Source organism: Myotis yumanensis, unplaced genomic scaffold (genome assembly GCF_028538775.1).
Source record: "Myotis yumanensis isolate MYYU_CA2020_CCGP unplaced genomic scaffold, mMyoYum1.0.hap1 SCAF_1, whole genome shotgun sequence".
In the NCBI taxonomy this organism is placed as follows: Eukaryota; Metazoa; Chordata; class Mammalia; order Chiroptera; family Vespertilionidae; genus Myotis; species Myotis yumanensis.
The window spans coordinates 206,500,831-206,525,558 of record NW_027223752.1 but is presented as its reverse complement, the minus strand read 5'-3'; the positions used below and the strand labels follow the sequence as shown (position 1 = coordinate 206,525,558).

Here is a 24,728-nt window from a genome sequence, read left to right as displayed (position 1 = left end):
TTGTAGTGATGAGTGTGAGTGTATCTGTTTCTGGGTTTTTTCTTACATTTGGTTTTCATTTTATCCTGTTTGGTACTTTATTCTTTCACCTAAATTTTAGAATCAACTTGTCAAGTTCCAGATTTTGTTGGGATTTTTATTGGAATTGTTTTGAATCTGTAGTTCACTTTGGAGAGATCTTGCATTTTTAAATTGAGTCTTCTCGCCGAACCGGTTTGGCTCAGTGGATAGAGCGTCGGCCTGCGGACTCAGGGGTCCCAGGTTCGATTCCGGTCAAGGGCATGTACCTTGGTTGCGGGCACATCCCCACTGGGGGGCGTGCAGGAGGCAGCTGATCGATCTCTCTCATCGATGTTTCTGGCTCTCTATCCCTCTCCCTTCTTCTCTGTAAAAAATCAATAAAATATATTTTTTAAAAAATAAATAAATAAATAAAAAATAAATTGAGTCTTCTCCAGGAACATGGTGTAGCTCTCCATGTATCTGGGTCTTTTTGTAATGCCTTTCAGTAAGGTTTATGGTTGTAAAGGCTTTATTCCTAGATTTTTGATCCTATCATAGCATTAATATACTTTTTAAGACTTTATTTTTTAGAGCACTTTAAGTTTACAACAAAATCGAGAGGGAGATAGAAATTTTCCATATACCCCTTCCTGCCCCCACACATACATAGCTCTCCCTTTATTAATACCACTCACAATAGTGGTATATTTGCTACCAAAACAAACCTACACTGACACATCACAGTCACCCAAAGTCCATAGTTTACCTTTAGGATTCACTCTTGGTATTGTACTGTCTGTGGTTGTGGACAAATGTTTAATGATTTATATCCATTATTAAAGTATCATACTGAGTATTTTCCCTGCCCTAAAAATCTTCTCTGCATTCTGTCTGTTCATCTCTCCCTCACTCCTGGCAACTATTGATCTTTTTACTCTCCATATTGTTGCCTTTTCCAGAATGTCATATAGTTGGAATCACACAATATGTAGCCTTCTCAGATTGGTTTCTTTCACTTAATACCATGCATTTAGAGTTCACCCATGTGTTTTCCTGGCTTGATAGTTCATTTCTTTTTAGTTCTTAATAACATTCCATTGTCTGGATATACCACAGTTTGTCCACTCACCTACTGAAGGACATCTTGGTTGCTTTCAAGTTTTGGCAATTATGAATAAAGCAGCTATAAACATCAGTGTGTAGGTTTTTGTGCAGACACTTGTTTTCAGCTCCTTTGGGTAGATGACAAAGAGCACAGTGACTGGATTGTGTGGTAGGAGTATATTTAGTTTTGTAAGAAACCGAGAAACTATTTTCCAAAGTGACTGTACTATTTGCATTCCTACCAGCAATGTATGAGAATTCCTGTTGCTTCACATCCTCGCCAGCATTTTGTATTGTCAGTGTTTCAGATTTTGGCCACATTAATAGATGTGTAATGCTAGCTTATTGTTTTAATTTGTGGAGCATGTTTTCATATGCTTCTTTGTGACCTGTGTCTCCTCTTGGTGAGGTGTCAAGGTTTTTGGCCCATTTTTCAATCAGCTTTTTTTTCTTGTTGAGTTTTAAGAGCGTCATTTCTCAAGCAATCTGCCTCTGGCCCTCTAGTATGATTTAGAATTTTTCATTAGTATTCTGAGTATTCTTCAGTCATAGCATTTGTTATGAAATATTGCTCCTTTTTTAGTACAGTGTATAGGCACCTGACAGCTATATTTGCAATGAGTGAATGAATGAATGACAAGTGAGTAAGTGAATAATATTTCTAATGTAAGTGTGTGTTTCATTCAACAGTGACAACTGAACGCCCTGTGCAGGTGAAGGTGGTCAAAGTCAAGAAATCTGATAAAGGAGATTTCTACAAAAGGCAAATTGCTTGGGCCCTTCGAGACCTTGCTGTGGTAGATGCCAAAGATGCTATTAAAGTATGGTGTTTTTTTTAAGTGCTTTCTTTTTTTTTTTTTTTTTTTTTTTACCTGTGTTCAAAAAGTGTCTTTCATTTTATGGCATAGTATTATGTCTTTTAAAATGGTCTAATCTTGCTGTTTTGTGATCCACTGGTCCATCAGCTAAATAAGAATTAGTCTAAACTGTATCATTCAACTTTCCATTCTCCCATTCCCCACTCTTAGGCTACTGAAAATAAGCACATATATATGTTTGCTTCATTGTTTTTGCTTTTTTTTGAGCTACAGTTATGTTTGTGTACAAGACATAAACTAGAGCAAAATAACCTTGAATCTGTGCATATAAGTCAGGTATACTTAGTATAAAACCCATAAATTAATACAGATTTAAAACAGTGTATTGTTGTTTTTTAAAAAATCATTGTTCCAGGGAAACTTAGTTCAAAAAGACATGTAATACATGTTTTTCTTAGTCCTCACGAATTAATATGGAATCACCAGCTGAAGCACCTTTTGAGGCCATCGTCTGATGTTTGTGGCTCGATTAAAGGAAATGATAGTGAGTTACACACCTTATTTTAAGGAATTTCAAGAATAAGATATAAGAATATAAATATTACACCTTTCATTTAAGCCATATTCAAACTCCAAGAAAGTTGAATAAGATGATAATCATGTTAAAGGGCCACCTTTATTACTGACAATGCATGGATTTCCACAGCAGTACCTTATTCAAAGAAATCAAGGAGAACTCCTCTGATTAACTTAGGTGCTTCCCCTCCTCCTCTTCCTCTGCAGCCCAAAGGCAACCCCAGAGCTCCAGAGAATGCTTGGTACCTCATACACTGGCACTGTTGATGGGGCTAGCAGCAAGGTTTGCATTAATGTCACTACAGGTGCCCTTTGATTTAACTCTTTAAGTCTCATACATTTATTAAAAAGATACAAAGAAGTAAAAACTACCTCTGTAGAGTAATCTGCTAACATAAAATTCTCGTTTTATTCTTACCCTGGTACCAACCTGTGAGGAATTGAAAACTAGACAGAATGACAGGCAGTTGAGTCAGGTGAAAAATAATGTTCTAATGAAGCTAAAACTACTTTAGGAGAGCCCTGCATATCTGTAGAATTCAGATTCTTTCAAATAGAGAAAATGGGATGTGAGGGCGATCTGGCTGCGACATCTGTCACCCCATTGATCGCCAGGGTTGATTCGGCTGATCTGGCTGGCTAGGTGGGTGTCCCCCTCCTCCCTCACCGATCCATGTGCGTCCCTGTGCGTCCCTCCCGAAGTTGCGCGCTCGGTCTAAGAGGACGACCCCCCCCCCCCCCCCACCCCCCCCCCCCCCCCCCCCCCGCCCCCAGGAGAGGACCGATCTTCGGTCAAGGGTATATGAGTAGCTGTGCTCCCCTGCTAGAACCTCCAAACAAGCTCTCAAATAGAGAAAATGCCTTTAAATACAGACTAGGCCTTTGCTTTTATTCCTAAGGAGCACCCTGTTTTTAGAAAACTACAGAAACGGGTTTTGCGGATGCTTTGAGTGTATGTGTATGTTTGGAAAGAAAATTAAAATGGGATTTAAAAAATAATTTAGTAAATTATTTAACAAATAATTTTTGTTACTCTGGGGAGGGATCAAGAGTAGAGACTCTTTTGGTAGGTTTCTGTTTAAGAGAAAATACTTTAAGGGCTTTTTAGAAACTTACCTTTATTGAAAAGCTTTTTTTCCTTCAATAGATTTGCACTTCATAACCCCATTGACTTGCATAATTCGCTAACTTGGCTGAATGCTTATTGGAATGCTTTCTCACAGATGACGCCTCATTGCTGACTTGCTTAATGGACTTTTTTATTTTATTTTATGTAGGCACCTTGATGTGTATATGCTATATATGGATATAAAACATAAAATTTTTATACCTAGCCTAACATTAGGCATTTAGTATCACACATTGATTTGTGTGAGTGTTGCCACTGGAGCACTCAGCTTGTTTTATGGCATTATGGGAAATATTCCCAGAGAAGAGACCATTTCCCATCAAGTTTCATATTAGTTGCCAGTACTCTTAGATTTTTTTTTTGTAAGTAATAATGCAACTACCTATTCATTGTAAATGTAAGTTTTTAATCTTTTGACATTCAGTTCTGTTTATTGAGATATAAATTAAATTGGTAGTTCCATGCTACTATAATATGATTTTGCCATGCACGGGTCAAATCCTGATCCCTAAATTATCTCAAGTCTTCACAGTATAAGTCTGATATAACTTCTCTTGCCTTTAAGGTTTTTATTTACATTTTGTTCCCCCTAAATAACACTTCAAATTAATTGAATATATTAGCCTTCTGTAAACTATTAACATTTGAGTCTATTTTTTTTAAATTCTTTGGATATGAAGAAAAGTATATATCCACATGTTTTCATTTTTATATTGTAGTAAAGTAGTTTTACATTCAAGGTAGAATTAGCCTGGCATGAAATTATTGCTGTAATGTGGCTCAAGAGACATGTAGAAATTATAGTGCAATATCTTCACATCAGATGAGTTTCTTTTTGACTTTTGAGACACTTTTAATCATTCTCTATTTTCAGAATTGAAAACAGTTAGGGGCAGTCTCTGCTTTTTACCTGACCTGTTCTAGAGAAAACCACATGAGGATATAGATTGTATTTTTTCTTATATGTTATAATTAGAGATATATTCATTATCAAGGAAGTAGTGTCAAATCATAGTTATGAATAAAGTACATTATCAAAGAAGAGGTAAAACTCTAAAACCCCATAGGCAATTTAAAAAGAAAAATTAGGTCTGCATCCAGTGATGGCGAACCTATGACACGCGTGTCAGAGATGACACGCGAACTCATTTTTTTGGTTGATTTTTCTTTGTTAAATGCATTTAAATATATAAAATAAATATCAAAAATATAAGTCTTTGTATTACTATGGTTGCAAATATCAAAAAATTTCTATATGTGACACAGCACCAGAGTTAAGTTAGGGTTTTTCAAAAGCTGACACGCAGAGCTCAAAAGGTTCGCCATCACTGTCTGCATCAAAGCTAGAGACCATTGTAATTTTGCAGATTAGGAAGCTGAGACACAAAGCCATTAAGTAGACATCCTATATTTTTACTCATAGACTTCAGGGAGACAGGAAGAAAATGACCAAAACACTGTGTTGTGTTTAATCTAGCTTCTTTTGGGAGGTAAACAATGTTTTTGCTCTAAATTGAATTCTCTGAGCCATTCTCTATAAATCACTTAGCTGATTTTTAATGGTGATTTTTTTTTTCCAAGAACAGCCTCAACTTCTTTTTGTTTTATTGAAATGTAGATTTTACAGTAATGAAAATGGGATATAATTAAAAACAATATCTTGTATATTTTTATTTCAGGAAAATCCTGAATTTGATTTACATTTTGAAAAAATATATAAATGGGTTGCCAGCAGCACTGCTGAAAAGAATGCATTTATTTCATGCATTTGGAAATTGAATCAACGCTATCTCCGGAAGAAAATTGATTTTGTCAATGTCAGTTCACAGCTTTTGGAAGGTAAAGTTAAATAAAAATGTCCATGTGAAATCAGTTTTATCTATAGCTGAATATATAATTTGATTTTATTCAAAGTAATTAGAACACTGAGTTACTTTTTGTGAAAGAATTTAAAGACAATTTTTATTTCAGAAGTGATTATTCATTATAGGACCATTATAGATAAATGATACATTAAATTAAATAAATAAAAATCACATAAACTTAATCCTCGGAGATAACATTTTGTTAGAATTCTTCTAATCTATGCATATATATTTTTGCAAATAAAGAAATTTACATTGTTTTGTAACTTACTTTCTCATATAATGTATCATGAACATTTTCCATGTTATTAAATACCCAACCTTATTTTTAATTTCTTTCTTTTTTTTTCGTGTTTATTTATTCTTTTACCCAACCTTATTTTCAATGGCACCATAGTATTCCATTATATGGGTATGCTATAATTTATTTAGTCATTTACTTTTAATTTTCCAATATTTGCTTTTTTAAAATATATATTTTTATTGATTTCAGAGAGGAAGGGAGAGGGAGAGAGAGAGATAGAAACATCAGTGATGAGAGAGAATCACTGATTGGCTGCCTCCTGCATGCCCCACACTGGGGATAGAGCCCACAAATTGGGCACATTCCCAACCTGGAATCAAACCGTGCTCTCCGGTTCATAGATCGGCACTCAACCACTGAGCCAAACCAGCTGGACAAATCTTGGCTTCTTTTAAAAAACTCTAAGATGAATATCTTTGTAGCTGTATTTTTGTGCAGAGTATAGTTGTATAGGTGTAATGGTTAAGAACACAACTCTGAAGGGAGATTGCCTGGGTTCCAATCCTGGCTTTGTCACTTACTAGCTGTGTGACTTGGATTATTCTGTGTTTCAGTTTCCCTTATCTAAGAAATAGAGGTAATGAAAGTATCTACCCATAGGATTGTTGTGAGGATTAAACTACTTAATATATAAACATGATTAGAGCAATGCCAGATATGTAGTAAGTACTCAATAAATATTAGTTATTATATTATCAGGATAACATCCTTAGACATGAAGTTAATTAGGATAATTTTGATCAGTATGTCTTCAGGAATGTTACTACAGATTGTTTTGTGATGCAAGACAAAAACTCTACTGTTAATTATTGAAAATATATGAGATTTTATTCTTTTAAACTTTCTTTCTTAAAGATATAACATTGTGAGAAAATGGTTCTCTATGCCTTGTAGATGCAATTTGTGTTATATTCTTTATCTCAAAAAAAAGCAGTTGAAAGGACAGAGTTGTTGCTCCTCTTTATTGAGGAAAAAATTAGATTTGTCCTAAGTTGTATATTAGCATTTAAAAATAGAATCTTCTATTTTGTCAACATCTGAAATTGCCAATATTCATCCAATCTGACCTATAAAAATAGCAGTTTCAGATGCCTCAAACGATTCCTTTTCTTAGTCACTTGCGCCTGTCTTTTCTCTATGTTGTTTTACTTACTCTTTTTGTTTGGCCATGGGTCTTTCTCTCCTTAAATGTAGTATTCTTTCTCATCAGTTATAAATTAGTGAGCCCATTACTGGTTTCAGGCTTAATGCTTAGAACTTGCAGAGTCAGGTCACATCTGTTAGGCCTTGTGCTCCTTCCCCCAGTAAAGCTGGCCTTGTATAGGAGCCCTCAGAGTTGCCCTCTCACCAACATCAGACTCCAATGTCTTGGTGATAGAGTGTGTTGAGGGAATGACCTTCAAAAACTGTACTGTGGCTTGTCATGCCTTAAATAGTGGTTTAATTTTAACTGGCATGTATGTATGTATTTATCTATTTATTTTTAAATTTCAAGGTTGAATATTCTGTTGAGTGAATTTCAAAGCTTTCTGTCCTCTTTCCAAATATTACTTATCTCCAGATGTTATTTATTGCCTAATATGTATTTTAAACCAATATATTTTATGAAGTCAACAATATGGGAAAATACATATCCTGCCTATATTTATATCATTAAGAAATATTACCAAAATTAAAAAAGAGAAGAATATTACTGTTATTGAGAATGAAGTGTCTATCTTAAAAAAAAGAAAGAAAGACAGTTTAGTTTTTCAGGGCTTAAAACAAAGGTGTAGACATTTTCATTTTTATAAATATTAACCCAAATTGAGATCAATTTTAAGAATACTGAGAAGATCTTTAAGGATCTCCTTTTGAAAATCACTTTCTATAAATCAAATAAGCATTGTGTTGGCTTAGTCGAGTTCAGTTTACAAACCTGTTTTAATGTTTCACTGGACTTTAAAATCATGGCCATTAATTCCCATTAAAAAAAAATAGATGTCTCTAATCTTGGAGTGATGTTAGAAACCAAACAAATGATCACCATCTCCTTTTAAGAGATAATCATCCAAGTAAGTAAGACTGTTCATTGTGAATGTTAGCAGTAGTGATTTAGTAGTTTTTATTCTCAGCAGAATATAATTTTTAAAAGAGGACTTTGTTAGCAGTTGAAGTAGAGTGAAATATTTGGTTGGCCTTTTCTTTTTCGCTTTTGTAATCAGATTTTTTTTTTAATCTTTGAGTTGAATCCTTAAGTGCCAGCTCAAACTGATATCTTAAGTGTTTTTTAATTGCTTCAATTTTGTCCTTTCTAACAGTGTTTTATGACTAATCCTTTGTGAGGGTGTGTCAGTCCTGGTGAAGAAAGTTTTGGGCCTTGAGTGAAAATAACTAGACTAAATGCATGAGTCACAACTGACCTAAAAATAATCCCCAGGAAGTGATCTGTTTCCCAGTTTTCTCCTACAAGGACTAGTCAGTAGCGTTTCTTAAAAGACTAAGAGAAAATAGAAAGATAAATGTATTTTTAGTAACTGTCTGAAAATGAGTAAGAAAAATAAACTCTGGAAATGTAGCTTCTTATGGATTTTTACACTTTGTAGTTAATTTTGACATTGTCTTTTAAACCTTGATTTAACATGAATGAAATATGGGTAGTATTTTAAAATATTTAAGCCTGTATACTTTTCTACCTAGCTAATACTCTTTGCTTACTTTCCTCTGCTTTTTTCATACCTTTTTACTCTCCAGAACTGCCTAAAGTTACAGAAGGTGCGTAACACCTTTTCTTCTTATTCTCTTCTGTATATTTTTATTACTTGCCATTGTTATATACTATTGGTTGCATATTTTATGAAATTGTGTTCAGGGACAAGTTTATTACTACAAAATCCATATGGTCATAAAATTAATGATACTATTAATTATTAATTTTCAAAGAACTGTTTCATGGGAGAGAAAATACTTCTGAAACAGTTACGAACTTTTAAAGTGTTTATTTTATTTTTTAGTGTTTGTTTATCTTACATATCTAATTGTGTAAAGAGCTGTACAGAATGTTTGGGGTAGTTCCTGCTCCCTGGTGGCTAATAAGCTGTCACACATGACAGTTTAACATTTCCACAATGAGCTAAAATGGACTCATTCAAAGGACAAGGAGCTTGGTGATGCCTCTCTAAAGAACTTATAATTATATACTCTAATCTGCAATTGCCTGTACCAAAAGTTTTAGTTTCCTCTTTTTTTCTTTTTTTTGGTCTCAAATATTAGCTAAATGTGTCTAATTATCAATTCTTAAGAGTCCTTTGTTACTTAGAAATGGCTGGTTTTTGTTGTTCGATGAATTAACATGTCAAGTCATACTGAATGTAAATATTTGCATAGAAAATAATGTATATTTAAAGCATCCAGAGTTTGTGATTTAAATTGTGTCCCATTGAGTTTATGAAAATCAGTAACTTTATTTAATAGAGATTTATTTAGAGGATAAAAATTATTTTTTTATTTTACTTCTTTTAACCTCAAGTTTTATGTAAAATCTCACATTTTACTTAAGTGTATTCAAAAAATTGAACTGAAACATTTATCTAGAAAGCACCTCAGATTTGATCTCTTGGTCTTTTGTTATGAAGCATAAGGACCCATGTAAATTTCTGAAATTTAAATAGCCATGTTGTTGTTGCTCTTTTCACTATAGAGTTGTTGAGAAAACTTCAATAGCTGATCTTTAGAAATTTTATTAATGCATGTGAAACTTTTTTTAAACAGAAACGGAAATATCAGTTAATATTTTCAGTGCCCTAAATAAATTGTGAATCATAGGTGCATTTTTTAATTTCAATTAAAAGTTACTGAAAAACAAAACAAAACATTGTTACAAAGGTGAAAAGAACAAAAATAACAGAAGAAAAATGTTACCTGGATAATAAGGAAAGCAAATTGTTTTTTGTGTCCTACATTTTTAATTGTTTTGTTAGAGCAACAAGTACCTCAGGCAGGAAAAAAAAAGGGTAGGCTTGTTTCATGTGTTTTGTTTCTGTTTTTGTATTTGTTTTTTAGTTTAATTGTGTTTGGGGAAATTGGGACTAAAGCCTATTTTAACACAAGTCACTGAGTTAGACTGCATGTTTTTTTTTTTTATAATAAACATTAACAGGTGCCATTTTTTTATAAAAATAAGTTTTTCACATATTTTGAATCACTTTCCTATTTTTCAGCCACTAAATGTGACCACTTTCCTATTTTTCAGCCACTAAATGTGACCTGTGTTTATAATTGACTTTACCTATAAGTACCATGTTACTGTCCTTCCTACTTTTTTACTATTTTAATTTTTACCTTCTTTAAGAATCTGTTCCAAGTGGAGAAAACCAGAGTGTGACAGGAGGTGATGAAGAAGCAGTAGATGAATACCAAGAGTTAAATGCAAGAGAAGAGCAGGATATTGAAATAATAATGGAAGGCTGTGAATATGCAATTTCTAATGCTGAGGCCTTTGCTGAAAGGTTGTCCAGAGAGCTGCAGGTGCTAGACGGGGTAAGACTATTTTGTAATCTATGATTAGTGATGTGTAGTGGATTGAGAAGACTGGTGATAATCCCATTTTACTGCCTCCTGTGTGATATTGCGATATTGCTGTCTTTATTACCTGCTGCCATCAGTCTTTCACTGTTCTTGATCAAATGTCAGAACCATTCCTGCCAGTTAGGCCAATGAAGGCAGTTGGCTAAGGTTATGGATTTTGAGAGGTTCTTGATATGAAATGAAGTAGCCAGCCAGAAACCAATTTAGGATTTGATTTACCCAGCCTCTGAAACACCTCAGAATAGTTCAGTGCAAAAGAATAAAGAATAGCGTTATTGTGGGTTGGGGGTGGGGCGGGGGGGGGGGGGAGGGGATACAAATTAGAGAGAAATTAGGCTGAAATAAGGAAATCATTTACCAAAAGGGAGCAGAATAAGTGTGGTGAGAACAGGAGAGTCAGGGGGAAAGGATGTTTGACTCTGCTGAAATGTTTTAGAATAGATCCTTTAACTCTTATACACAGTTTCTGAGTCTATATCTAAATGCACACCTTTAGAAAGTAGAGAGCTAAAAGGAGCAGTGGTGATGTGAAAAAAATCTAATATGAACACTTGGAGTTTTTTGTTTTGTTTAGACAAGGTTAAACATTTAAGAAAAACCTTCAGAGAATAAGGAATATTTTAAGAGTTAAAGAATTTTGGTATTTTAACTTTTTATTCCTTGTCCAAGTTTTTTCCTCATAACATGTTACCTGCCTTCTTAATGTGGCTTAGTGGTTTCTGTTTTCTAATTAATATTGCATATATGTTTCAAGTCATGATATTGCTTTGCAGTTTAATTTTGGATTTGGCAACTTCTATATTTCAGGGAATTAAAAACAGTAATCAGAAACATTTAGAAAACAGTGATAAGGGAATGGTGCTTTGCCTAAAAAAAATACGTAACTGCAAACAAACAAAAAAAGAAAAAAGACCATAGAAGAAACTTTCTTATGGCTATATGCTCTTCCACATCCTATTAGTACAAATTGTATTGCAGTTACAAATTAGTTCCATGCAACCTCAGTGACTGGTATACCACTGCTAGCCTCTTGCCTAAGCCCTAAGGTGTTACATAGGTGATTTTGCTTTTGTTTAGGGTTTTACATAAATGTTAAGAAATATAGAAAATTCCTGTAGCTAGTAGAATTGGAAGAAATGTTGGAGATGACGTAGTCTATGGCCCCTTAATTTACAGAAATGAGAATATACCATTACTAATCTATAATAATAAAAGCATAAAATGCTAATTAGACCAGACGTCCTTCCAGACGACCTTCCGGATGAAACGGAGCTGCAAGGGAAGCCCCGGTCCCAGGTGCCAGAGGGAAGCTGGTGCCAGCAGCCAGAGGAAGGAAGGCCTCCTCTTGACGAATTTCCTGTATCAGGCCTCTAGTGATATATAATGGGGCAGAAATGCACTTGTACAGTCTGTGAAAATATAAAATACTGAGACCTGGTCCCTAATCTTGACATAGAGGCAAGTGTACCTTCTTGAAATGTTTTGTAAAAAGTGGAACGTAGCCCTGGCCAGCATTGCTCAGTGGTTAGAGTGTCAGCCTGAGCACCAGAGGGTCAGAGGTTCGATTCCAGGTCAGGGGTACATACCTTGGTTGCAGGTTCAGTTCCCGGCCTGGGTCAGGGTGTGTGTAGGAGACAGCCAGTCGATATGTCTCTCTCACATCGATGTTTTTCTCCTCCTCCCCCATTCCCTTCCACTCTCTGAAAATCAATGGAAAAAATATCTTCACTCCTCAGGTGAGGATTTTTAAAAAAAAAGTGGAATGTAAACATAATGATGAACCAAAGTAGATGTGTAGATGTACATACCAGTCTTTGTTACTCTACTGTCAAAGAGATTTGTCAGTGTTTCATCTTTATACTTTTACACATTGAAGTACTATACAATGTTACTTTTGTTTTTAACTTTGCAGGCTAACATCCAGTCAATCATGGCCTCTGAAAAACAAGTGAACATCCTGATGAAGCTGTTGGATGAGGCTCTACAGGAGGTAGATCAGATTGAATTTAAACTCAGCAGTTATGAGGAAATGCTCCAAAGTGTGAAAGAACAAATGGACCAGATCTCTGAAAGCAACCACCTAATTCACCTTAGTAACACTAACAATGTAAAACTCCTGTCTGAGATAGAGTTCCTTGTGGTAAGTGTGGTTATAAATTACCAACAGCAAAAAATAAATAAATAAAAATCTAACGGATAATATGTAAAACCCACTTGTAAACATTTTTTTAATTTTCTTATGAGAGCAAGGTTTAAAATAATTACAAATCCTAGTGATAAGAATGAGTAGCCTGTGAATTTCCCAAAATTGCAAGTGCCAATGTTATATTTACATATATTCCAGAACCACATGGACTTGGCCAAAGGTCATATAAAGGCCCTTCAGGAAGGAGATCTTGCTTCTTCTAGAGGCATTGAGGCCTGCACCAATGCCGCCGATGCCCTTCTGCAGTGCATGAATGTAGCTCTTCGACCAGGTGTGTTCATTGGAAATGGTAAATGTAACCAAGGATCGGTGATTAGTTTGTAACTTAGCAAAATACTTTTGACAAGAAATACATGGGGCAAGTGGTTTAGGGTTACGTGATTAACTATTCAAACAAGTTTCACAAGTTTCACTTATTTCCAAACATATTTCTATTGGCACTAAGAACTTTTTCATTTCCGTTCCTTCCATCAATGATCCAAATTAACACCATGATTTTTCTTCACTACAGTCCACAGAACCTGGCACAAAGTAGATGCTTTGGTTAGACCAGAGAGCACAAGGTTTTGCTAGGGCTGTGATTCTAAAACTTGACTTGGCATCAGAATCACCTAGAAGGCTGGTTAAAATACAGATTGCCAGCCCCCACTCCCAGATTCAGTATGGCTGGGCTGAGGCCTTAGAATCCACATTTCTAATGATGCTGAGGAAATACCACTCTTTGAGAACTACTGTGCTATACTATTTTTCCCCATACCTTTTTTTTAAAAAAACAAACGAACAAACCAGTAAAACTTTGGGTTCTTCAAAACTGAAATATGGATACTTTTATGAATATACCCATGAAACATCAGGGAAATCTTTTTACCCATGAAAGCAATCAAGAAATAATCTGATTTCAGGTCATGACATGCTCCTGGCAGTCAAACAGCAGCAGCAGCGCTTCAGTGATTTGCGAGAGCATTTTGCCCGGAGACTGGCCAGTCACCTCAACAATGTTTTCGTTCAACAGGTAATTTTATTTTATTGTTAATACTGGCATGTTCTTGTAGTTGTTCATATATTACCTTAAATTTAAATCCCTACAAAAAAATTGTATTTCTTTGGGATCTCAGCATATTCTTCCCACATTTATTTGATTTTAAGATTTTTAATTATGTGCATATTTGCTCATAGATGTATTTAGCACCTCAACTGCCTCTGTTGATTCCTTTAACTAAACTCTGATTCTAGAAATCATATAAATAACTATGCTTTTTTACTGCATATACCATTAAGATACTAAGTCCAAACTTGTTACATGTTTACTATTTGGCCGGTTTTATTTTTCAATATTTTGAAATAAGAACCAGGATTTGATTCAGTGTATGAACTGTTTCATTGGCTCTGTGTACTTATATACATGAGAAAAATGACTATAGCACAATTGTAAATCCCAGTAGATTTAATCTCACATAAATTATTTATCTACATTTTTATATGGAAAAGAATGTTATAATTAAGGTTGTGACAATAATATTAATAATATTAGAGTACATTAGAGGGATTTGATAAAAGGCATTTTAATATCTGGTATAGTAAGCTAGGTTTCTTATGTTCTTTATCTCTTTTTAGGGTTATTTGGGAAAAGGAATTGTGGGAAATTTTGTTCATTAAGAAATGCTGTCTGAAACATTGGATTCTTATTTTGTTTTCAATTGTATTTACTATATATTTTATTTCTGATTAGTTTACTCAGGCTCTCCTTCAACTCTATAATAGGTCCTCCTTTCTTTCGGTGCCTGTGAGTACATCAAATTTGGCTCAAGCTTCTCTGATTCTTTTTATTTTTCTATAAGTTTGCTAAACTTAACAGCCACAGAATCTTTATAGATTATAACTTGCTGATTTAAGCTACCTGTTAACCATATTTGTAGCCATTTTTTAATGTCCCATAGTAAAAATTTATTTTGGCCAAAAAGGCATTTAATCTTATTCTGCTTGGCCTTTCTTCTTGTCATTCTTTTACTCACTCCTTCATTTATTTAGAAATCATTTGCCAGGTGATTGAAATTCATACCAGACATTTATTTGGGATAGACGAGCAGCTGATCCTGCCCTCAAATAGCTGACAGTCTAGGGAAGGGAAATAGATAGAAAGGGTAAATGTTATGATAATAGTATATGGGAGCATAAAAGAAGATGATCTAACTAAGCATGTGAGGGGGAAGTCGGGAAAGACTCTCTTAACATTTCACTTAACATAAAAAGTGTTGAGAAAAAAAGTAAATCTAGAAGTCACATAGGAAATACTAATTCACATTTTTCTTATAGGATGATTTCAGTAATATCTATAACCACACAATTCCTTAGTTTTTAAAAATGACAGTGATGTTATCCACATTTGTTAGTGGTATTGGAAATACCAGTTCATAAACAATAGTTCTTTCTGCACCCTTAATTGTTTGTTATAACAATCAAATATTTATTTTTTGCTTCTTTGCCTTATAAACTAATGGCTTGTTTAAAATGAATGCTTCGCAGTTCTGAAAATCTAACATGTATTGTTACATGTGAATGATGCATGTTAAAAATCACAATGTTACCATACCCTCAGATATGCTGAAGAAGGTGGAAGAGGATGTCTCAAGTACAGAAAGTAGATTTTCTATGTGTTGAATTCAGTGCATCAGGTCAACTAGCAAAAGAGTCGGGAAACCTGGATATTTCTATTCCTGGTTGTGGGACAAACTAGTTGGGAAAATTTGATTACCTAATTATGGTACATTTCTTTGTCCAGTTTTCATTGTGTGCCTATTACGTACATAATGTAGTCCATATGTAAGAATAAGAAGTAGCTCCCAGCCTCAAGATGCTTGTAAGGAGGTTAATGTACTTAAAGCTCTATAGCAATGTGTATATTAAATTGCTAATTGTATAACTACATATACAAAGTACAGTGGGGCCTTGACTTACGAGTGTCCCGACTAACGAGTTTTTCGAGATACGAGCCGTCTCTCGGCGATTTTTTGCTGTGAGTTGCAAGCTAAAATTCGGGTTACGAGCCAGCTTCAGATACCCCACCGCTAGTTGGCGCAGCGAACATCACAGTGAACGCCACAACATCAGCCCAGCATCATGTGTCTCACTCGTTCACTTTAAGATTTGACATACGAGTAATTTGAGTTACGAGCTCCGTCACGGAACGAATTAAACTCATAAGTCAAGGCCCCACTGTATACATATATGTAAGTGCTAATGAGGTTTAATTGAAAGTGAATTTTCTGAGGTTCTAGATAGTCAGATGTGTATTTATAGAAACATCATATAGTAAAATAAAACCTGGGTAACAGACCACAAGTATTTAGTTCATGTCACAAAAATTGTTTCCTTAAGCATATTGGTTGATGATCTGTTAGAAAAGAAATATGATTATTTAAAATCAATTTTCATGATGTTTGTTGGAACTTTTTTCAGATTTTCTTTTTTCTTTAAGAAAATAAAAATATGCGCTGGCTGCTGTAGCTCAGTTGGGTGGAGTGTTATCCCATACACTGAAAGGTTCACATCCCAGTCAGGGCACATGCCTGGGTTTCAGGTTTGATCCCCAGTCAGCGTGCATACAGGAGGCAACTGATCAATGTTTCTTTCTCTTTCTCTCTCTCCCTCTCCCTTCCTCTCTCTCTCAAGTCAATTTTTAAAAAGAAAGAAAAGAAAACTAGCCCTGACCAGGTAGTGTCGTCCCAAAATGCCCAGATTGTTAGTTCGATCCCCAGTCAGGGCACATACAGGAGCAACCAATGAATGCATAAATAAGTGGAACAACAAACCAATGTTTCTCTCTCCTCCCTTCCTCTCTCTTTCTCTAATATCAATCAGTAAGTTAAAAAAAAAAAAATTGAAAGAAAAGAAAAATAAACATGACATAAAATAGAGTTTTAAAATCTTGAAAATTTTTTAACATTTCACATGGACATATCATTTCGGTTAGTCAGTATAGCAAAATATTTGAGTGTGCACTAGAGCCAAACACCCTGGATTCAAAATCTTGATGCTGCTCGGTGACCTAGCTGGGTGACCTTTGACAAGTTCATTAACCTCTTTTTGTCACCTTAGCTGCCTTATCTGAATAATGGGGGGTAGTAAAAATATCTACCTCTAAGTTAGTAATGAGGATTAATGTTGTTATATGTTCAGCGCTTAGAACAGTGCTTTGGTATAGCATAGTGTTCAATATTAGCTAATTTATTTATAAACCCTATTAATATGTACACTAAAGAAAATTTATAATTCACTAAGTTTTAGAAAATGTATTGGTCTTAGATTAATTTGGACAAAACCTAATATATTATTTTTAAATTATGTTAATAGAGTTTACTTTTTTTTAAAATGAGTAAAAAAGTACTTTGCAAGATTATTATGAAGATTGCAATTTTTATATATAAAGTACTTAGCATGGTAGTAGGCATTTAATAAATTGTCACTGTTACTATTTTATTTTTATTTATAGTAAACTTTAAACAATGTTTTAATTTAAAAAATATATAAAGAATAGAATTCTTTGTACATTAGAGTTCTAGATGTGATAGTTATCAAGTTATTGATTAGTTAAACAATTTAAGTAATTTTCCTATTTTCTGAAGTTATTTGGAACTATTTTCTCTAAAATTAAATATTTTTGTTAATACTAATATTTAATTTATCTGAATAGTAATGATGTGAAGGTAATGATGGTCTTCATATTAGAAGTGAGGTTTTCAGGTGATAGTGATCTTAGAAGGTTGTAAGAGAAAGCTTTGAATAATAAAATATGTGAGACAGCTTTGGAAACTGTAAAATCCTCTACAAATGTTAATAACTAATTTTCCCATTTTTAGGAGAAGAGAAGGTTTTTAATTGAAGAGCTTTCCTGATATTAAATTAAATAATGTAATTTAAAATGTAGTGGTCTGAGTAAATAGTTGTGGGAGAACATAATAATTTTGAGTCTGGAATCATTGAGAAAAATTAATGAGGAGAATTGTTTTAGATAATAAAAAGAGATCTAATATTGTTATTAATAAAGGCAGACTATTTGGAAAACATTTATAAGCTATAATAAGTTTCAAATATTCTTCCCCGTTCATCAGTGTAACTAATTAAGACACACAATTTGGAGACATCGTTAGACCTAAAATTATAATATCTACCTATGTTTAGTATCTAATTCTTGTGATTTAATGGAATCCCAATTATCATTCTCATGTGGCCATGAGAAAATATTTCTGAAATGTAATGTTCATACTGACCTTTGGCAATTATAATTAAAGGTATAATATATAGTCCAATGGTAATATCTGCATGTTTTATTTAATAACTTTTATTGTGTCCATATTTACTGTTAGTCTTTACTTCACAGAAAAGATGTAGTTGCCAAGGCATTCCAAATATATAGAATAGTTTCATTTTTCAACTGTTAAGCTCTTAGTGCTGGATGATTCTTTGGAGGTTGTGATCGTTTTATATTCACTCAGCCATCCAGAAAAGAACATTCACACAGGTCTATGCTCCCTTATCCAAACCTCTGATGTCCTCTGTGTTTTTAGGATTGTTCAGATTTTAGAAAACTGATACAGTGCATATACTGTATATTATGTAACCACTCCAGCAGGGGCTAGAGCAGGACCCTGTAATCAAGCACATAATGTTTTTATAGCAAAATATAGGAATCATCACTTTAAACATATTCTGGAGCAATGAGAAATTATGTTGAAAAAGAAGTGTCTGATACTTCCATCTTTCTTACTGTAAAGATACTCTTCAATTACTAAAGAACTCTTTATTCCCTAGGCCAGGAATTTTTCTTTCTGGATACTCTGTATTTAAAAGAAATTGTTTTTAAAAATCTGTAACTACTACATTCTTATTTTGTATATATAATAAAGAATATAAATTAGAAGAAAGAAATCTCTCAAATTAAAAAAAATAAATTCTTTAAATTCAAGGTGTTTATAAGCTAATGTATGTCAGCTAGTAGAGTACACATTGGTTAGCTTTAGGTAACTTCACCAGGAAATGAGTTAACCAACCCCAAAATTCCAACAGTCTGTGTAATTTTAATACAGTTTTCACAAAATGCTACCAAAAACTTCTGACTATCTAGGCAAATCAGATTGAGTCAGAATAACTTAAAATACATCTGTCCTTTTTTTCCCTTATTCTTGGGAACTTGTGTTTTCAAGGGAATCTCCTGTTAATCTTCCAACTCCCCATCGCTTAGACACTGACTTTGAGTTCCATGACAAATACTGACCAAGTAGAGAAGAGAGCTCGATTGTTTCAAAAGGGACCTGGGAAGATTTTCATTGTTTTATTTTTTAGATACTAGTAGGTAGTTAGAATTTTTGAGTCTAGTTAAAATTATTTTGTTAGACATGTTTTTAAAAGGAAATAGAAGTGCAACTCACATGTCTGAGATTCCAGTTCTAGCTTTCCTTCTATGTAACCTGAGCACATGACTTACCTCTGAGTTTCAATTTGTTCTTCTAGGAAATAAGGTTATTGGATTAGATTTTCTACCAGGTCTATATTTTCTAAAACAAAAGTCAGGATACATCATCTGTCTAAGGCAGTTTGATAACTTATAAATTTACTTATATAAAAGTCTTATCAAGGTTTAAAAATAAAATAGTATAGTTACTTATTTAACAAATTAATAGAAAAATTAAAATTCTATTATCATTAGTGGTATCCTGGAAAGCCCAGGATATAATCACCTATAGTCTTTCTTAGTTCTAAAATTCTATATACCATATGTTTTTATCTGTTCTATTAAACATTGTAGGCTCTAATGGAAATACCACGTATGTAGATAATTTGTTTTAAATTACTTCCTTATTTGGTGTGTTTCTTAATAGTTTGTATCATGATGTTTATTTGCTTAGTAAATTGTAAAATTATATGGGAGAGATAAGCTTCATGAACACATTAATTTTCAACTCCTTTAGAAGATGAAATGAGTAGTTGATTTATCAAAGTGCCATTCTTGAGTGTTTATGATTATTTTATGGTGGTGGTGTTCGGTTGGTATACACAGGATGGTAAAAGAAGAAAGTAAGTACTCAGTTTTTATTTTTCTGTGTTCTGTTGGATTTGCTTATCCACATTTGGTCATTGTTTAGAATTTTCAGTTACAACAGTGTTTTTTTATACTGTCAATGATATTTGTTTATTTATTTACTCCACTCACTCTAGGGTCATGATCAGAGTTCAACTCTTGCTCAACACTCTATTGAACTGACTTTACCCAATCATCATCCATTTCATAGAGACTTGCTCCGATATGCCAAGCTGATGGAGTGGCTGAAGAGTACAGATTACGGAAAATATGAGGGACTGACAAAGGTATGGATTTGATCAATTTGACATCACTGAGTATAGAGCATAATCTTTTAGAATTAGGTTATGTATTCAGTTCCCCAAGTGACATTTGAAATACTCCAGTACATTCTTAGCAAAGCAGAAAATAATTGAGTTTCTGAGTGCTCATTAGTGAGGGAAAACATTTATTTTATTTACTTAGATAAAGAAGAGCTAAATTTTAAATTTCAGTATAATACAGTATTAGACCATACTATATGTAGTCTGAGGCATCATTCAATTTAGTTAAATGCTATAATTATTTCCTGAGTTTTTCATGTGCAATATAGAAACTGGAGAGCATGAAGATGTGTGAATGAGGCATTCACCCTTTAAGAAATTATAATTTGTTCTATTAAACAGGTGCAGAGTACCTGTTTATTAAGCATTTCACTATGCCAGGCCTAACAAACAGGTGTTTACTTCTAAAGAGCTTTAAGTCTGGCTAGAAAAAGCAACTACACTGAAAACAATTAGCAAAATATTAAGTTCAAAACTGGAAATGAGTTTGAATATATGACAGCTTAGAGAAGGGAAATCTATGACATGAAACTGTGGGGGGGAAACCTTATGAAAGACATTGGACTTGAGTTGAGTTTTAAATAATGAGTGGGATTAAATAAGCCAGAAATAAGAGGAAGGGCATTCCAGGGGTGAGGAGCAAGATGTCTGGACAAAGCAGAGAAAATGTCCCTTTCCCAGGACAGTGAGGAGGCAGGCCTGACTAAAGCAGAAATTGAAATGAAATCTTGAGCCAGGAAGATGGTGGTAGGAATAGAGAGAGAATATAAACCAAAAGAGAGACTCTAGAGATAGGAGGGGCAGGATGATGCCAAATTGCTAGGCTTAGAGATTAAAGGCAATGGTATATCTCACTGACTGAAGGTCAGCCTTTGGGGAAGGTGAGAGTCATTCACTCATGTTCATTCAGCAAATGAACTGAGCACCTGTTATGTATAAACTAACACTGTTCTAAGAACTAGAGATGCAGCACTGAAGGAAGCAGGCAAATGCTTGCCATTTGAGAGTGCACATTCTGATGGAGAAGGACTGACAGAAATGTCAATTATCCCTTTGAGTGCCAACCAATATCCTAGGAACTATGCTACAATTGCCAAGGCATTTTGAGTTAAGGTTTTTAAATTTTTTTTCCCACATAAAGAGTGAACTACTAGCATCTAATAGTGACACTGCAGGAGGAGCATGAGAGCGCTCCCGGCACTTTTGGCGAAAGACAGGAGGAGTGCGATCGTATATAGCATGTTAAAAGGTGCTGGTGAGTGCTCTAGGGAAAAATGAAGCAGGGAGTGCCAGGAGTGGGGGAAGGTTACAGTTTCAAATCGATGGTCAGAGAAGGTGTCATGAGAAGGGGACATTTGAGCAGATCTACACTAATAAAACACAAACATGCAAATTGACTGTACCTTTGCTATGCCTTAAGCCACACCCACCAGCCAATCAGAGCAACTGTATGCAAATTAACCCAACCAAGATGGCGGCCAGCAGCCACGGAGCTAGAGCAAGCAGGAGGCTTGGTTGCCCCAATGATGGAGGAAGCCAAGCTTCCCGCCTGCCTGCCGCGGCAGCTCTGAGCTCCATTCAAAGCAACAAAGTTTCAATTATAGAAGGTAAATAAACCCCAGATACCTGCTTTCAGCCGGCCTGGCCACGGAGCTGGAGCCTTGGGTTGCCCCTGGCGATGGAGGAAGCCAAGCTTCCCTCCCGCCTGCCCTGGCCGGCTCTAAGCTCCACTCCAGGCTACAAAGTTTCAATTATATAAGGTAAATAAATCCCAGAATTAAAAGAAAAAAAGGAGAGGCTGGGAGCTTCCGTCGCCGGGGAGGCCTGGCCAGCCTGAAAACGGCCCTCAGCCCCTCACCCAGACTGGCCAGGCACCCCAGTGGGGGGCCCCGCCCACCTTCAGGTGTGGCCAGCCTGAAAACAGCCATCAGCCCCTCACCCAGGCTGGCTAAACCTCCATGGGGTGAGGGTCCCCACTGGGGGGAGCTTGACCAGCCTGCAAACAGCCATCAGCCACTCACCCAGGATGGCCAGGCACCCCAGCGGGACCCCCACCCTGAAGGGAGTGTGACCAGCTGCAAACAGCCACCAGCCCCTCACCCAGGCAGGCCAGGCACCCCAGCGGGACCCCCACCCTGATCCGGGAACCCTTCAGGGCAAACCAGCCAGCCCCCACCCGTGCACCAGGCCTCTATCCTATATAATAAAAGGGTAATATGCAAATTGACCCTAACAGCAGAATGACTAGGAATGACTGGTCACTATGACACACACTGACCACCAGGGGGCAGACGCTCAATTCAGGAGCTGCCCCCTGGTGGTCAGTGCACTCCCACAGGGGGAGCTCTGCTCAGCCACAAGCCAGGCTGATGGCTGCCAGTACAGTGGTGGTGGCAGGAGCCTCTCCCACCTCCTCAGCAGCGCTAAGGATGTCTGACTGCAGTAGGCCTGCTCCCCGCTGGCAAGTGGACATCTCCCGAGGACTCTCGGGCTACCAGAGGGATGTCTGACTGCCAGCTTAGGCCCAATCCCCCCAGGGAGCGGGCCTAAGCCAGCAGGTGGACATCCCCTGGTCCCATACTGCGAGAGGGCACAGGCTGGGCTGAGGGGGACCCCCCCCCCACGAATGCACAAATTTTTGTGCACCTGGCCTCTAGTTGATATATAAGCAGGCATGAGCAGTGGGAGTTACTGGGGGAAACTTTCCCCTCAGTGCGAGTGCACTTGAGCAGTAAGGAGGCCAGTAGGTGGAACACAGCAAACAGGGGACAGGACCTTAGAAGGGGCAGGTCGGAGAGATAAGGCAGGGTGGGGCAGGGCAAATTGGAAGGGACTATGCACCATTATAAGAAATTGGCTTTTACTGTGAGGGATTTTGGGGGAAGAGGGTGTTGGTGGCCTTTGAGCAGTGGAACAACATGATCTGACTTAGATTTAATAAATTGCCATTGTAGAAGGAGGCCATAGGTACAATACTTCATTGGCATTTATGCTGCGACCTTTAGTATTGGAATTGACCTTGTCATTAGGGAAGTAAACAATTGTTATCTAATGCAAATATTTAAATATCTATATTTCTATATTACATATCAGAACAGTTCATTTAGAATTCTGCAGTACTCTGAGAAACATTTAAAATATTTTATGTGTAAGTTTTTACGAATTTGAAGTTTAAAAACAAAAAATCCAAGTAACACATAAGCTATTTTAATAACTAGTAATAATTTAATTATGTGGACAATATGACATTCAGAAATGTTTGTGAATTGGAAAGAGTGATATCTTTTGTCTCTGTAGAGTGAGAATATTGGAATTGTTAATGTAAAGGTTTTCTCCTCCACCCATGTGCTTGTGAATAAAAACTTTCTAACAAAGAACTTAGAAAGCAAATTAACCTTATTTTTTACTAGCTTTGCTAGCAAAATTTTTTTCTAGTTTTTGCCTAGTTGGCTTTCTTTCAGAATATTTCATAAGTAAAGATTATTCTCTCTCAGGTAATTAATGTTTCTGCATGAACCTTATATTTACTAAATTTTATCCTTATATTTACTAAAATAATTATTGCATTTCTTATCCAGTATCATTGGTTCATGTTTCATAAGAAGGCAAGGGTTAGGTATAAATTCATGAGAAGTGTGATGGTAAGAAAAAGACAGATTGTACATTCCTATCAACATATTGATATCAACATATTTGGCAATAGGACATTATTGTATATGTCTTCCCAAATCTGGCTCCATCTTTTTCTAATCTGATCATAAGAAATTGGACATAAACATTGGTAAAAATATTTTTAAATTTAAATTTAAAAATTCTTTTATAAAAGAACATATATATATGTATATATCCTAAGGTGTTTACATGTATCTTATCTGGCTAGCCATTTTAGTTAATATTGTTATTGTCCTTCAGAATAGATCTTTTAAGTATTATGCAACTCTACTGTTCTGTTATATATTTGTTTTGTTTTGTTTTCATTCAACAGAATTCTGATTTGGCGCTATCTTAAGGAAAAATATTTACATTACTGGAATTCTTTGCCTTTTGAAGTTTTAGGATTAATATTTTGAATAATTAAACATTATTATATCTCCTTAAGAGTTTTGTGCCAACAAGTGTTTTGTCCCCTAGTGAATATTCAAATAAGTAATCGATAAGCTTTTTGCCTAATTGTGTTCTCAGTGAGTATTATTGCCCTATCTTTATATATAATGCAGTATTCATGAATGTAATTTAAAGTGAAGAAACAAGACTGTAGCCAACCTAGTGATGATTTATAGGATGTTTCTCTGCTCACAGTATATTTTAGATTGACAATATTAATGAGGTGTTCTGTTTTGTTTTTAATGACATTGACTAATTTCCTAAGAATGTTACTTGATCCTGTGGTTTGAACTTTTGACAGACTGTGAATTTTACCTCATAATCTAATTTGGTTGCTGAAGTGTTGTCAAAAGCAGGTATTTTATTTAAAAGGAAGAAGGAAGGAAAGAATGGAAGAAGGAAAGAAGGAAGGCAACATACAAACCAATGTTTCTTTACTAAGAAAAATAAATAACCCCAGATAATATTTGCACTTGGTTTGGTGTACACAGCTCACAATTTTTGATGGGAAGAGGAAAAGCCTGTTTCATATTCTTAAGGGATAAGAATCACTAGGTACTGCCTCAGCTCTACTTTGGCTGAATCTAAGAAAAGCCCTGACTTTTGATATATACAATTAGAGCCTGTGGAAAATAGGGGTGTCTTGATCACGTAA

The 24,728-nt window shown here is 35.3% G+C and overlaps 1 protein-coding gene across 4 annotated transcripts in view; it reads left to right on the top strand.

Moving 5' to 3' along the window:
* The window catches only part of EXOC1 (exocyst complex component 1), a 54,809-nt gene that overhangs the window by 7,841 nt on the left and 22,240 nt on the right, over positions 1-24,728 (top strand). For 2 of the 4 annotated variants that reach the window (XM_070396335.1, XM_070396353.1), the window contains exons 3-10: positions 1,798-1,928; positions 5,310-5,469; positions 8,533-8,553; positions 10,130-10,317; positions 12,278-12,505; positions 12,710-12,842; positions 13,474-13,583; positions 19,784-19,933. In XM_070396335.1, the coding sequence (XP_070252436.1) occupies positions 1,798-1,928; positions 5,310-5,469; positions 8,533-8,553; positions 10,130-10,317; positions 12,278-12,505; positions 12,710-12,842; positions 13,474-13,583; positions 19,784-19,933 (1,121 nt within the window). The remainder of the gene's footprint in view (positions 1-1,797; positions 1,929-5,309; positions 5,470-8,532; positions 8,554-10,129; positions 10,318-12,277; positions 12,506-12,709; positions 12,843-13,473; positions 13,584-19,783; positions 19,934-24,728) is intronic. The other 2 variants (XM_070396361.1, XM_070396344.1) reach the window with 1 other exon arrangement.